This window comes from Nicotiana sylvestris, chromosome 1 (genome assembly GCF_000393655.2).
Source record: "Nicotiana sylvestris chromosome 1, ASM39365v2, whole genome shotgun sequence".
Taxonomy (NCBI): domain Eukaryota; kingdom Viridiplantae; phylum Streptophyta; class Magnoliopsida; order Solanales; family Solanaceae; genus Nicotiana; species Nicotiana sylvestris.
In genome coordinates, this window is record NC_091057.1 from 102,824,263 (window position 1) to 102,839,250 (window position 14,988).

The 14,988-nt window shown below is 37.9% G+C and overlaps 1 protein-coding gene across 1 annotated transcript; it reads left to right on the top strand.

The window, feature by feature from the left end:
- The first annotated feature begins 13,741 nt into the window (after positions 1–13,741).
- On the top strand, positions 13,742–14,660 carry LOC104241321 (ethylene-responsive transcription factor 13-like). Its single transcript, XM_009796266.2, has one exon. It carries the CDS (start codon positions 13,795–13,797, stop codon positions 14,512–14,514), a length of 720 nt encoding a protein of 239 aa, XP_009794568.1. The 5' UTR covers positions 13,742–13,794; the 3' UTR covers positions 14,515–14,660.
- The last annotated feature ends 328 nt before the right edge of the window (positions 14,661–14,988 follow it).

The window sequence follows — 14,988 nt, forward strand, 5'->3', positions numbered from 1 at the left end:
GTTCCACAGCAGGTGGCATTGATCAGTGATAGCGGTACACCCTCTTCCTAGCAAATTTGGTGAGCCCCACTTCATTTTAGGGTCATGTATCTTTTGTTCCTCGTGTATTTTGTTTGAGGCATAGCCGGGGCCTTATTGACGACACTTTCATAGTGCTCTTTTGTATCTATTAGTGGATCCATAGACATGGTGTGGTTTGTATATTGGTATTGGGAAAGTCAAACTAGTAATAGAGCGAGAGGGCAGCAATAAGGCCCTATATGCGGGCAACTTTGGTGGTTCTTCTGGTGGTGGTGGTGGTGGTGGCTGGTTAGTATTTAGAGGAGGGTCATCAGGGCCATCCTAGTCCTTTGCTCAGTCTTTGGTTAGGTCACCTCCATCAGGTCCTAATCAGCAACAGTGGAGCCATTTCAGGCACAGTCAGGGCAACCGGGGATCCTACCAGCAAGGTCCGCTTGGAGGGAGATTTCAGCAGCAGCGGAGGATCCCATGCCCTAGGTGTGGAAAGATGCACTTAGGAATATGCTACATGGACCTACCTATATGTTACGGGTGCGGATTAAGGGGTCACATTCAAAGGGATCGTCGTTTGTCCCACCAGGGTGTGGGCAAGGCACGGCACAGCTGGCTAGTTCTACAGCTACCACATCCACATTACCTCTTCTAGCTCGAGGCACTCCAGCACCCACAGGGCGTGGTGCAGCTAGGGGTAGAGCATAGAGTTCGAGAGGATCCAGCTGTTTCTATGTTATGAGAGGTCGCCAGAGTTCAGAGGCTTCTCCAGATGTCATCACATGTATATTGACTGTCTAATCTCATGATGTATATGCCCTTATTAATCCTGGTTCCACTTTGTCATATGTCACTCCTTATATTGCTATGGAATTCGGGATAGAACCAGAATAGCTTCATGAGTCGTTCTCTATATCTACTGTAACGACCCAGATGGTCATTTTAAGAATTAATGCCTCAATCCTTTATTAACTGTTTTTCCCTTGTTTGTTTCTACTATTGTGAGTTGACAGGAGGATTTATTTGGAGTTTTAGAGAGTTTTGGGACACTTAGTCCCTAAATGAGAGTTTAAGTTTTAGAATTTGGACCGTAGTTGGAGCAGTGTGAAGACGACCTCGGAATGGAATTCCATTGGCTCCATTAGCTCCGTTGGGTGATTTTGGGCTTGGGGGCGTGTTCAGATTGTGTTTTGGAGGTTCGTAGCTTATTTAGGCTTGAAATGCCGAAAGTTGAATTTTTGAAGTTTCTGATTCGATAGTGAGATTTTGATCTAAGGGTCAGAATAGATTTTCGGAAGTTGGATTAGCTGCACTGTGTGGAATGTGACGTGCGTGCAAAATTTCAGGTCATTCGGACAAGGTTTGATAGACTTTTTGATCGAAAGCATAATTTTAGAGTTTTTGGAGTTCTTAGGCTTGAATCCATGGTTAATTCGATGTTTTGATGTTGTTGTAGGTGTATTGAGGATTGGTATAAGTTTGGATAGTGTTATATAACTTGTTCGTGCTTTTGGTTGAGGTCCCGGGGGCCTCGGGATGATTTCGGATGGTTAACGGGAAGTTTGGAGTTGGGAATTTGCTGCTGAAGCTATTGAGTTTGCTGTCATAACCGCACCTGTGGCTTAAGGAACATAGGTGCGAGCCCGCAGAAGTGATATCACTGCCATAGATGCGGCCAAAGGTGAAGACAGCTAAAACAGTAGAAGCGGGAGGTGTGCCGCACCTACGAGACCGTAGATGCAGATTCTACGTCACAGGTGCGAAGAAGGGGACTTAAGTGAAAACCGCAGAAGCGTTTCCCTTGACCGCAGAAGCGGTAGCGCAGAAACGAGAATTGACCGCAGGTGCGAATAACCTGGGTCAGAAAGTATAAAAAGATTTCCTTCGCTAATTTGGCTTATTTTTCATAAATTTTCAACGGAAAGAAGTTTTGGAGAGCATTTTCAAGGGAGATTTTCATAGGGATTCATAGAGGTAAGGTCTTTGGCCCTTAAGCTCATTATTGTGGTGATATTTATCATTGTAAGCACAAAATTTGAAGGAAAATCAGTGGTAAATTGTGGGTTAGGGCTTTGTTAATTGGAGAGCTTTGAGTGGTGAGTTGAGGGACCATTTGAGGTCCGATTTTGGTACTTTTGGTATGAATGAACTCATGAGTGTATGAGGATTCTGAAAATGTAAATTTTACCCGATTCCGAGACGTGGACCCGGGGGCGTTTTGGTCATTTTTCCTAATTTTGCGTATTAGCTTAGAATTGATTAGTGTAATTAGTTACTTGAAGTTATATTTACATAATGCAATTGATTTGAATAGATTTGGGTCATTTGGAGTCGAGTACTCGTGACAAGAGCGTGGTTTCGGGTTGATTTTGAGTTGGTTCGAGGTAAGTGGCTTGCCTAACCTTGTGTGGAGAAACTCCTATTAGGATTTGGTATTGTTGATATTTGAAATGCCTTGTACATGAGGTGACGAGTGCGTACTTGTGCTAATTGTTGAAAATCATGTTTTCATTAAGTAACTTTAATTGTGTTTCCTTTCTTGTTTATACTACTTGCAATTTAAGCATGTTGTTAGCTTAGGGAAGTATGTCTAATTGACTTAATTGCTTTACTTGCTCAAACTGCCTTATTTGAATTATGTGTTGCATGCTAGATTAGATATACTCGTTTTACCTTGGTATGAAATTTGAATTGAATTGTGTATTCTTCGTGTTGTTTCTATGTGTTTACTTTGGGACTACGGGACGGTATCCCGGGAGATCCCCTTGCATGTTTACTTTGGGACTATGGATCGGTATTCCGGGAGATCCCCCTGCACTTTTATATTGGAACTACGGGACTACACCCGGTAGATTCCCCCAGTACTGAGTATTTACATTTGGGACTACGAATTGGTATTCCGGGAGATCCCCATGCACTATGAGTTGGACTATGGGACATCACCCGAGAGATCTACTAGATATTTATATTTGGGACTACAGAAAGTTATCCTAGGAGATCCTCGGTTGTTATCTCTGTCTTGAGTTGTATTCCTTTCTGTGATTATTTTATCTCAGTTGTAGTTGTTGTTGTTCTATCTATCTTGTGTTACTTCTTACTGTTGCACTTAATTATACTATCTTATTCTATATTATTATACCTTGTTTTTCATTTAAACTTAGTAGTGCCTGACCTTCCTCGTCACTACTCGACCGAGGTTAAGCTTGGCACTTACTGAGTACTGCTATGGTGTACTCATGCTTTTCTGCGCATATTCTTCATGTGCAGATCCAGGTACTTTGACTCAGCCCTACTACCCTTGAGGTGAGGCGATTCTCCAGAGACTTTGAGGTATATCTGCCGCGTCCGCAGACCGAGGAGTCTCTTTCAATTCTCCCTTATAATATAAACCCTTCTGTATTTACTTTTGTTTAGACATTCTAGAGTTAGACACTTGTAGTTACTCAATAGCTTGTGATTTCATGAGATTCCGCATTTTGGGAATGTGTTTTTAGTTTGGGAGTCGTATTGTATATGCCGAGCGGCATCTTTAAACCATCATTATGCTTATTCCGCAGTTTTTAAATTGTTTTATCGGTTGTTTTCCCTTTTTTCGCAATTGCTAGGCTTACCTAGTTGTACAGACTAGGTGTCGTCACGATAATTCACGGAGGGAGAACTGGGGTCGTGACATCTGCTCTGATTGGTGAGTCCATTGTGGTTGCATAGGTTTATAGGGATTGTGTTTTCACGATGCATGGTCGGGATACCATGATTGATCTCATTTAATTAGGGATGATTGATTTTGATGTAATAATGGGGATGGACTGGCTTTATTTGTGTTTTGCTAAGCTTGATAGTCGAGCTAGGATCGTAAGGTTTGAATTCACAAATGAGCTATTTATTGAGCTGAAGGGGGATGATGTGGTGCCAGAGGGTAGGTTTATTTCTTACCTTAAGGCCACGAAGATGATCAACAAGGGGTTTATTTACCATTTGGTCCGAGTTATGGACACTGATGTTGAGGCACCTAAACTTAAGTCTGTGCCAGTTGTGAATGAATTTTTGGAGGTCTTTCTGGATTAGCTCCCTAGGATCCCACCCGATAGGGAGATTGATTTTAGGATTGATGTGATGCCAGGCACGCAACCTATATCTATTCCACCCTACAGAATGGCGCCGATGGAATTGAAGTAACTAAAGGAACAATTGAAGGATTTATTAGAGAAATGTTTTATCCAGCCGAGTGTGTCGCCTTGGGAAGCACTTGTTCTCTTTGTAATGAAGAAAGATGGGTCATTGAGGATACGTATTGACTATCGGCAGCTCAAGAAGGTCACATTCAATAATAAGTACTCACTACCAAGGATAGATGACTTGTTTGATCAATTGCAAGGTGCCAAGTATTTCTCTAAGATTGACCTAAGGTTAGAGTATCAACAATTGAAGCTCAGGGAGCAGGATATTCTGAAAATAGCTTTCAGGACCAGGTATAGGCATTTTGAATTTTTGATCATGTCTATTGGGCTAACGAATGACTTTATGGATCTTATGAATCGAGTCTTCTAGCCTTTCCTCGGCTCCTTTGTGATAATGTTCATTGATGACATTCTTGTATATTCACGGAATCGAGAGGACCAACCAATCATCTTATGGTAGTTCTGCAGACCCTATATCAGCACAAGTTATATGCGAAGTTTTCGAAGTGTGAATTGTGGCTTGAATATGTCATATTGTTGGGTCATATCGTCTCTAGTGAAGGAATTAAGGTTGATCCTCAAAAGATTGTAGCCGTGAAGAATTGGCCTAGACCTACAACTCCAATAGAGATTTGCAGTTTCTTGGGATTAGTTGGGTATTACAGAAAATTTGTGGAGGGGTTCTCTACTCTTTCCTCTCTGTTGACTAAATTGACACAGAAGGCAGTTAAGTTCCAATGGTCAGATGCTTGCGAAAAGATCTTCCAAGAGTTGAAATCAAGATTAACTACAGCACTAGTGTTGACCTTACCAGAGGGTACAGATGGGTTTGTGGTGTATTGTGATGCTTCAAGGATCGGACTTGGGTGTGTATTAATGCAACACGCAAGGCGATCTCTTATGCTTCTAGGAAACTTAAGAATCATGAGAAAAACTATCCAACACATGACTTAGAACTTACGGCTGTAAATTTTGCATTGAAGATTTGGTATCATTATTTTTAAGTGGTCCACATGGATATATTCACGGACCATAAGAGCCTCAAATATATTTCAATCAGAAGGAATTGAATATGAGGAAGAGAAGATGGCATGAGTTACTTAAGGACTACGACATCGATATTCTATATCATCCGGGGAAGGCTAATATTGTGGCGGATGCTCTTAGCCGGAAATCCATGGATAGTTTGGCTCACTTGGGGGCATATCAAAGGCCGTTTCCCAAGGAAATTCATCGGTTGGCTAGTTTGGGAGTTCGTCTTGCGGACTCTAGTGAAGGAGGGGTGATTGTGCAAAATAAAGTTGAATTATCGCTTGTTGTGGAAGTCAAGGAGAAGCAATACGATGATCTGTTGATTGAGCAGTTGACAGAGGGGATTCATAAACATAAGACGATGGCTTTTTCTCTTGGCATAGGTGATGGTACACTAAGGTACCAAGGGCGATTATGTATTCCAAATGTAGATGGTCTCCGGGAAAGGATCACGAGTGAGGCTCACAAGTCTAGGTATTCCGTGCACCCAGGCTCTACAAAGATGTATCATGGTCTTAAGGAAGTTTACTGGTGGAATGATATGAAGAGGAATGTAGCGTACTTTATGGCAAGATGTCCAAATTTTCAGCAAGTGAAGGCCGAACACCAAAGGCCTAGTGGGTTGGCACAAAAAATAGAAATTCCAATGTGTAAGTGAGAGATGATCAATATGGACTTTGTGGTAGGACTACCTCGCACTTCTCGCAAGTTCAACTCAATTACGGTGATTGTGGAGCGACTCACAAAATCAGCACATTTCTTACATGTTAAGGCTACCGACACAATGGAACACTATGCTCAGTTGTATATCAAGGAAATAGTCAAGTTGCATGGCACTCCAATTTCTATTATCTCATATCGAGGGGCACAGTTCACGACTAATTTTTGGAAGAAATTTCAGCAAGGTTTGGGTTCTCAGGTGAATCTTAGTGAAATCTTCCATCCACAGACCGACGGGCAGGCAGAGTGGACTATTCAAACGCTTAAGGATATATTGCGTGCTTGTATTCTTGGCTTCAAGGGTAGCTTAGATGATCATTTCCCACTTGTAGAATTTGCCTACAACAACAGTTACCATGCCAGGATTCAAATGGCACTGTTCAAGGCTTTATATGGTAGGAGATGTGGATCCCTCATAGGTTAGTTCGAGATTGGGGAAGCAGAGTTTGATAGGGCTAGACCTCGTGCATCAGGTTATGGATAAGGTTAAGATCATTAATGAGCGATCAAAAACTACCCAGAGTCGTCTGAAGTCCTATTAGGATGTGCGTTGTAGGGATTTGGAGTTCAGAGGGGATGATTGAGTATTCTTAAAGGTTTCCCCGGTTTGGTAAGAAAAGGAAATTGAGTCGGAGGTATGTCGGACAGTACAGGATCATTCAGAGGATTGGTCAGGGGGCTTATAGGCTTGTGCTACCTCCAGAAATGTCTTTAGTGCACCCGATATTTCATGTATCTACATTGAAGAAGGTAGTTGGAGACCCGACAGCCATTGTTCCGATTGAAACTATTGAGGTTATTGAGGAATTGACTTATGAAGAGATTATAGTTTCCATAATTGATAGGCAAGTTCGAAAGCTGAGAAATAAAGAAATATCCTCCTGTGAAAGTGCTATGGCAAACCATCAAGTTGAAGAGGCTACTTGGAAGACCGAGGAAGAAATGAAGAATAAGTGCCCTCATTTGTTTGAATAGCTATGTAATCGTTTCTATGAAATTGTTCCCAATGAATTATGTATCACTTGTACAATTTATGCTAAGGGTGTTCCTTTTAGTAATATATTGCTTATGAGGCCACGGTTGGTGTTGTTGTCATGTTATGTTGCATCGTTGGATTATGTATATTTTGTTAAAATTGGTTTCTGGGATTCTCGGATAGGTAGATAGGCGGATAAGCCCAGTTACAGGGGAAACTCTGGCAAAAATTTTGAAAATTTAGGGAGTTAGTTAAAATTTGGTACCACTGGTGTATGAAGTAATAGTTGGGCCACAGTGGATGATAATGGTAGATTTTACCCTCATTCGATGACGAATGATCCTAAGCGGGGGAGGATGTAAGTCCCCGTACAATTTTACTTGAACTCATGGTTTTATGGTGCCAAAGAAGGCTAATGTACTTGAGGATAGTAGAAATTCTTCATGGCTCGCAAGCTCGCCGCGGTACGAAATGTTTTGGTTGTACATTGTATCGGGGAGTTAAAATGATTTTTCCAGAACATGGCTTTCTTTCGTAGACCACAGATCGGCCGCGAAGTGAAGCAGAAATTGAACCAATTTTGAGCACTATTATGCGGTCCATTATGAGGCTGCATAACCATTTTGCGGGCTGCACAATCCATCGCAGAATGAGCACGAGGATTTCCAGAGGAAGATTATGCGGCGCATTATGCGACCGCAGCACTAGTCTGCGAACAGCAAACCTAATCCAAGCAGTCATGTTTTGGAGAGTGATTTTTGTGGTCCCTTATATGGATCACATACCTGTTCTGCACTCCACTTTGCGACCGCAGAATTAAGATTGAAGGGTCCATTTTTCTATTTTATAACCCAACCTTATTTCGATAAATAGACGTAAAGGACCATTTGTGAAGAGAAAAACTGATATTTTTAGAGAAAGGAAGTGCTCTAGAGTGAGAGGAGAAACCTCTAAGAAAAGTTTACATCAATCCTTACTCAAGAATTGGAGAATTCACAAGGAAAACTCACAAGGTCTTCATCTAAGAGGTAAGGTTTCATACCCTAGTTTTTAATTTCGAATTTGGGGAAGAAGATAGTTAATGGAAAGTGTGATTATTGGGTGTGAGAGTGTTACTTATGCATGCATGTACTATCAAGGTTTGTGGGAAGGTTGTTGAGCTCAAATGGGTAGACTTTGGGTTGTGGGATGAAGGAATCCACCATAGGAGGACCTTGAAATCATAATGCCCACCTAGTGTTTGATAAAATGCTCAAATGAGTTGAAACTACAAATATCTTCCTAATTTGCATTCAATTTTGTTATGTCTCAGAATAGATTAGGATTTGCTAGGATTTTCGGAACATTATAGTAATTTAAGAAAAGCTCAAAGCGGGGTATATTGGCTAAACTTTTCTCTTAGAATAGAATCCCATAATGTTCTCGTAAGTCTCAAGTATGATGTGTCAATTCCTTATTTCTCATATCCCGAGTTATTCATTATAAATTGGACTATGCCGAATAAACTTTGTGCCGAAAGATATATGTTCAAAACATGTTCCGGATTCTCTTATCATGTTATGTTATCCTTCGAGAATATGTTCAAAGTATGGTATGTGTATTAAAATTTTATGACCTCAAGTCGTGTTTTAAATGAAAGTTATTATGCCAAATTGTGTAAGAAATCTCAATGTGCTTAAGTCTCTTAATTGCTCATATGTGTACTTAAAGCTGTGATTAGAAATGCTTTGTTATTGATAACCCATGATGATGTTTGAGAGTGAAAGAGGTGAGCATGAAATATGAAATACGGCCAACGTGCCAAGAATGATATTACAGTTGGTGCCACTAGTGCCAATGAAATGAAGAGATGTGTAAAAGATTATGAAATGAGTTGAAATTCCTTTATTTAATAAATATTTTTGAGAGTATCATTAGTCACCTAGGAAAGGTAGGTTGAAATAATCTAACCCCGAAACTACACGTGCCGGTGTAGGAATGGATTGTGATTATTCCCCTTATTTAGGATAAGATTCATGTGATGAGGTTACTCCCCTTAATTGGGATGAGATGATTGATAGAAAGGGTGATGTCGATCCACACATCATTATGGTGAGACGGCCTAGCCGATCGGGTCGAGATCGTATGCCATGCCGCACACATGGTGGTGATTGCGCTTGAAATTGTGATTAAAATAGTGATTGAGATTGTGATTGTGATTGAATGTCTTTGGGGGAGACGGCGATCGTGAGGTCCATTATAGCACATACAGCATCAAGGCACTAGTGTCTCTATCGGATGGATGTTCATAATGTTTTTCTCAATGAAGAGCTTCAAGAGAAAGTCCATATGCACATTCCTGAAGAGTCTGCTAGACAGGGGGAGTCCCAGAAGGTGTGCAAATTGCAAATTTCCCTCTATAGACTTACACAGACCCCAAGGCAGTGGAACTTGAAGTTGATTGAGGCTTTACTGCAGATGGGGTTCAGACAAAGTCACTTTGACTATTCTCTGTTCATTAAGAGAACAGGTCATGACATAGCAACCATCTTAGTCTATGTAGATGATTTGTTGATCACAAGCAACTATCAAATCATATTGGATCAGACTAGCAGGGACTTGCAAAATAGGTTTGAGATGAAAGATTTTGGTGAGCTCTAATTCTTTCTAAGAATTGAGTTTACTATGTCTGAGAAGGGCATTGTGATGAATCAAAGAAAATATGCTTTATAGCTCATTTCTGAATCATCATTGAATGGAGCTAAACCTACAGGAACTCCACTAGAGTTGAACCAAAATATGGTGTTTGTGGACTATGATACTTGGCTGCAAAGTGACAATGCAGCTGCAGATGAGAAATTGAAGGACCCTCGTATCTATTAGAGGCTGGTGGGTAGACTACTATACCTCACCATGACTATACCAGACCTGGCATTTGCAGTCCAAGTTCTTAGCCAATATATGCACTGCCCAGAAACATCTCACCTAGAAGTTGCTCTCAGGGCAATGAAATATATCTAGGCAGAACCTGGCCTATGACTCTTAATGCCTACAGAAAAAACAAGCAAGCTAACAGCCATTTGTGACTCAGATTGGGGGGGCTGTGTGGAGACAAGGAGGACAGTGACAGGCTATCTAGTGAAGTTTGGTGGTGCTCTTATCTCCTGAAAATCCAAGAAGCAAGAAACTATCTCTAGGAGCTCAGCTGAAGCTGAATTTAGAAGCATGGTTTCATGCACTACGGAGGTTACTTGGCTTGTGGGGTTGTTCAAAGAGCTAGGAATTTATGTGTATTTACCTGTTCAATTGAAATGTGATAGTAAAGCTGCAATACAAATTATTGCAAATCCAATCTTTCATGAAATAACCAAGCATATAGATATAGATTGCCACTTTGTAAAAGAGAGGATCATACATGGTCCAATCAAAATTGAGCATGTATCTACAAAGGAGCAACTGGTAGATTTACTTACAAAAGGCCTAAGCAAAGCACAACATGATTATCTACTAAGGAACCTTGGAGTGAAGAACCTGTTTCAACCATCAACTTGAGGGGCAGTGTTGAACAATGAGCGTGTGAAGGCAATGTTCAAGCTGTAGTTACAACATTCCAGCTAGGATCTAGCTCATCTTAAGTTAGTTAAGATATTAGAGATGTATGTGTAATAGTTAGTTAGTTAGTTAGTTATAACTATAACTACACTCTACGTGCAGTAGTTAGTTACATATTTTTATTTCCCTCCGTTCTTGGAAATACAGAGCATTTCTGCTTTCTCTCCACTCTGATCTTCTTCTCCTTCGTCTTCTCTCTAGCTGCAAACTCCATTTCCATGGAAGTTATCAAAAAAAGAAAATAAACAAAAGAGAGGCACTGTCACAACAAACTTTTTTACCTTTAAAAAGTAATAATTTTGTTAAGATTTAGCTTCTGTTAGCTTCAAGGATCAAAAGCACATATTTGAGTTAAGTAAAGGTTAAATGTATTTAGTCGAATAAAATAGGGACCAAAATCAGTATTACCCAATAATTCAGGGACCAAAAATGTTATTTCCCTAGATGATATAAAAATACTCTCTGTTCCAATTTATACGGTAACATTTCTTTTTTAGTCCGTTTTTAAAAAAAATAACAACTTTCTAAATTTGAAAATAATTTAACTCAAACATTTTATTTTACCCTTAATAAGAAATTTTTAAAGTCACATAAATATCTGTAATTTATTTTAGAACACAAGTTTCAGATGTCTTTCTATCTTTTTTTAAACATCATATCGATTCAAACTTTGCGACATAAGGAGACCGGAGGGAGTATGTTTTAATTGTCATGTATGCTTATGGCGAGTGGTTTAACGCGAAAAGACATTAACGTCTAGTATTATTATAATGGGGCATAATCATGGAGTATTTTTATACTCTGTATAATATTGTTTTGTGCAACAGGTAGTAATAAAGAACAGTGATAATATACATCAGAATAACAAAGAGACGATCATTTCTGAAATATTCGGATCCATTTTAGATCACGAAGATCTTTATTGCGACCTTCAAAATGGAAATATTTTGGCGTAGCTTAGCTTGACATATCAGTATATTCTTTTGGTGATAAAATGAGCTGCCAAATTTGTTGAAAGGAAAAGCTTGCCAGATCTCTTTTAAATTAGTAATTGTATTTCTGTATCAGCTCTTCACGGTTTCCACTTTCCTGTATATAACTCCTCCTTATATTTAATTTGACAGCTCATTTTTCACCAAAAAGACAAAAATAAAAATACAAATAAACCAATCTCTGGGCCTGTTTTTCAAATAAAAAACGTTTCTGCTCGGGATTCAATAGATTATGTGAACGTGTAAAGATCTTCCTCTAGGTCTAAAATTAATGGATCTGCATTCAAAAAATAGTGTTAGTACTTTTGTCGCACTTCATGTCCATATTCACATAGAACTGTATTTTTTAATTCCCTTTGATGAAATAATTCATTTCTTAATGGGATATATCAGTACTTAATTTTCTTGTTTGGACTGTTGTTACGCATTGTATCGCATCGTATTGTTACTTTAAATACAATGTTTGTTTTGATTGTTACTTAAATTTTATTGTATCGTATCGTAAATCCACCGTTACATAACGATCAAATGTGTCACTTTATGTAACGACCGATTTGGTGTTGTCGCGTCGTTACCTTGTCTTTTTCTCTCAATCTTTATTATTATTAAATTATTTTATTTTATCATTTACCCTATCTTTTTATATATAGTAATTTTACCTTGCATCATAATTTTTCTTTACAATATTGCAAGTTTATTCTTCATAATACTGGTGCGTGATATCATGAAACGATGGCAAACGACACAATCTATCCAAACATTATATTTATTAAACGATACAGTACAATACAATACGTTACGATACGATACATTATGAAACGATACGTAACAACCATCCAAACAAGCTGTTATTTACACTGCACCTAAAAGGCATAACATGCAGCTACTTAAAAAGCAAATTTCACGGAAACTCCTACCCACTCTATTATTGATGTGACACACTTTCCTTATTAATCAGTTTCAAAAAGAATGATATATTTGTATGTTTGAAAAAAATTACTTTTCATTACACCTGTAATAAGAAGTTTTTATAGTCAAACAAATTAAAGGTCCCACAAAAGTTTTACCCTAAGACCATCTCCAACATTATATTAAATATTACACCAAACCTATTTTGGTGTATTATTTGGTATACCATTTTGGTGTATGAATAGTATTACACCATTCATCAACACCATTATTATTCATAAATATTTTTTTTATTATATAACACTTTTAATTTAACATATTATAAATTTTACTTTCTTCATTAGGTCACTAATATATATAATTATTTTTATGTAATATCTTTATAATATTAAATTACATCTTAATTTTGGTGTATATTTTTATAAATTAATTTTCGTATATATTATCTTTATATATTACTATAAGTTAATTCTATTACAAGTTATAATTGTATAAAAAATATAACCATCACAAAAATAAAAGGTGCAAATATAAAATATAATATGTTTTTAATAAATAACACAATATTCATTAAATAATATAAAAATAAACATTTAATAAATTAGCTAACACTGACAGTATATATCCAAAATAGTCTAATATTGTGCAAACTATTCGCGAGCCACATTCTCAAAAGAAGAATATCATGTCGAAAAAATGTTGAACGTGCATTCCGAGTTTTACAATCTCGTTTTCAATTATTGCAGGGTCGTAATTGGTCTTTTAACTATATTTATGGTTCTTTTAGCTGACATTCCCTTTTTTTTCTTTTTTGAACTTTCATAAAACACTACAGCTTAAAGTTTAATTATCATACATAACTATAGTTTGCCTAATTATCATTTGTAGCTAATGTTCAATTATTACCAATTTGTATCACTTGTATTCGGATGCACGACAAATATAACATGCATAATGTATAATATTTGGTTATAATTATATTATTTAAAATTTTATGATTTAAAATAATTTTATATTAAATACATGGTTATATAAGAAAGGAATATGAATTATATGTGATGAATATATAAAAAGTTAATAATATAATATAAAAAAAAGAGGAGAATATACAAGGTATATTTTTTTTTGATGTAAAAAATAATGTAATGAATTGGAGTTAATTTGTATAGTGTTGATGTTTACACCATTTTGGTATTAAAAAATCTTTAACAGAGAGAGAATGCAACATAATTAATGAAAAACAGGAAGATACGATCTAGTGCAATAGACCAAAGCATATATAAATAGATGTGGGTGTCAACCTTTTCGTTCATCCACAATTGGTAACCCCTAGTAAGGTAAAAGGAGCAAGAAAACTACATTCATTTTCATCCAAAACCTTATTATGGCAATGGAAATGAATCCAGCTGACGAAACCTTGTTTTTCTCCGACTCTCATCTCCTTGAATCGATAAAGCAACATCTTCTTGACGATTCAGATTTTTCTGAAATTTTTTCGTCGATGAATTCTAGCAACGAAATATTGCCTAACAGTCCTAGCTCAAGTTTTAGCAGCTTCGACTTCGACTGCAGCTTCCTTAATTGGGATGAAAACTCTGAGGAAACATTAATACCAACTGATCAGAATCCTTCACATGAATCCCATGAAAAGTACTCCGAGTCCGAGGAGAAAACCCAGTGCCCTGGGGTGGCGCGTGAGAAAAACGCGCCGCGAGATTGGACGCGGTACATAGGAGTGAAACGGCGACCGTGGGGGACGTTTTCGGCGGAGACAAGAGACCCAAGTAGGAAAGGTGAAGGTGCAAGGCTGTGGTTAGGAACTTACGAGACCGCAGAGGATGCAGCGTTAGCTTACGATCAAGCCGCTTTCAAAATCCGCGGCTCGAGAGCTCGGCTCAATTTTCCTCACTTAATCGGCTCAAACATGCCTAAGCCGGCTAGAGTTACAGCGAGGCGTAGTCGTACGCGCTCACCCGAGCCATCGTCTTCTTCATCCACCTCATCATCAGAAAATGTACCAAGGAAAAGGAATATAGATGTGATAAATTCCATAGCCAAAGCCAAATTCCTTTGTCATAGCTTGAATTTACAGAGATTAGCTTAATTATGTGAAAGGAAGGGTTCGCGTTCAACATTAGAATAGTCTCAACAACCCAAAAAAAAAAAAAAAGGCAGGGCAACTAAACTTTTAGTTAATTTCTCCACTCTATTTTGTTGCCATTCTTCAAATGAAATTGCTTGACTGATAAATCACTTTTTGTTCTATCAGTATATATATGCACTTCATTCAAATAGACCTCCAGCCTTCATATTTTTTCTATGCTGATCATAAGTGAGACAAGTTAATAAACAGAAAAGGTAAAAAGTCTAAATCGGCCCATATACTTTCACTCCATTACACTTACCTCCTCTTAGTTTAAGATGTTACACTTACCTCTCTTTGTTTTGAATTTCTAGTAAAAATTCTTTTAACCTACATATTTTTAATTTTATAAAATTGTGATACAATAAATTTTCACTGTCTAAAATTGCAATCATCTTTTTAGAAAAAAATTCTACAATAAATTAACTGGCTGAA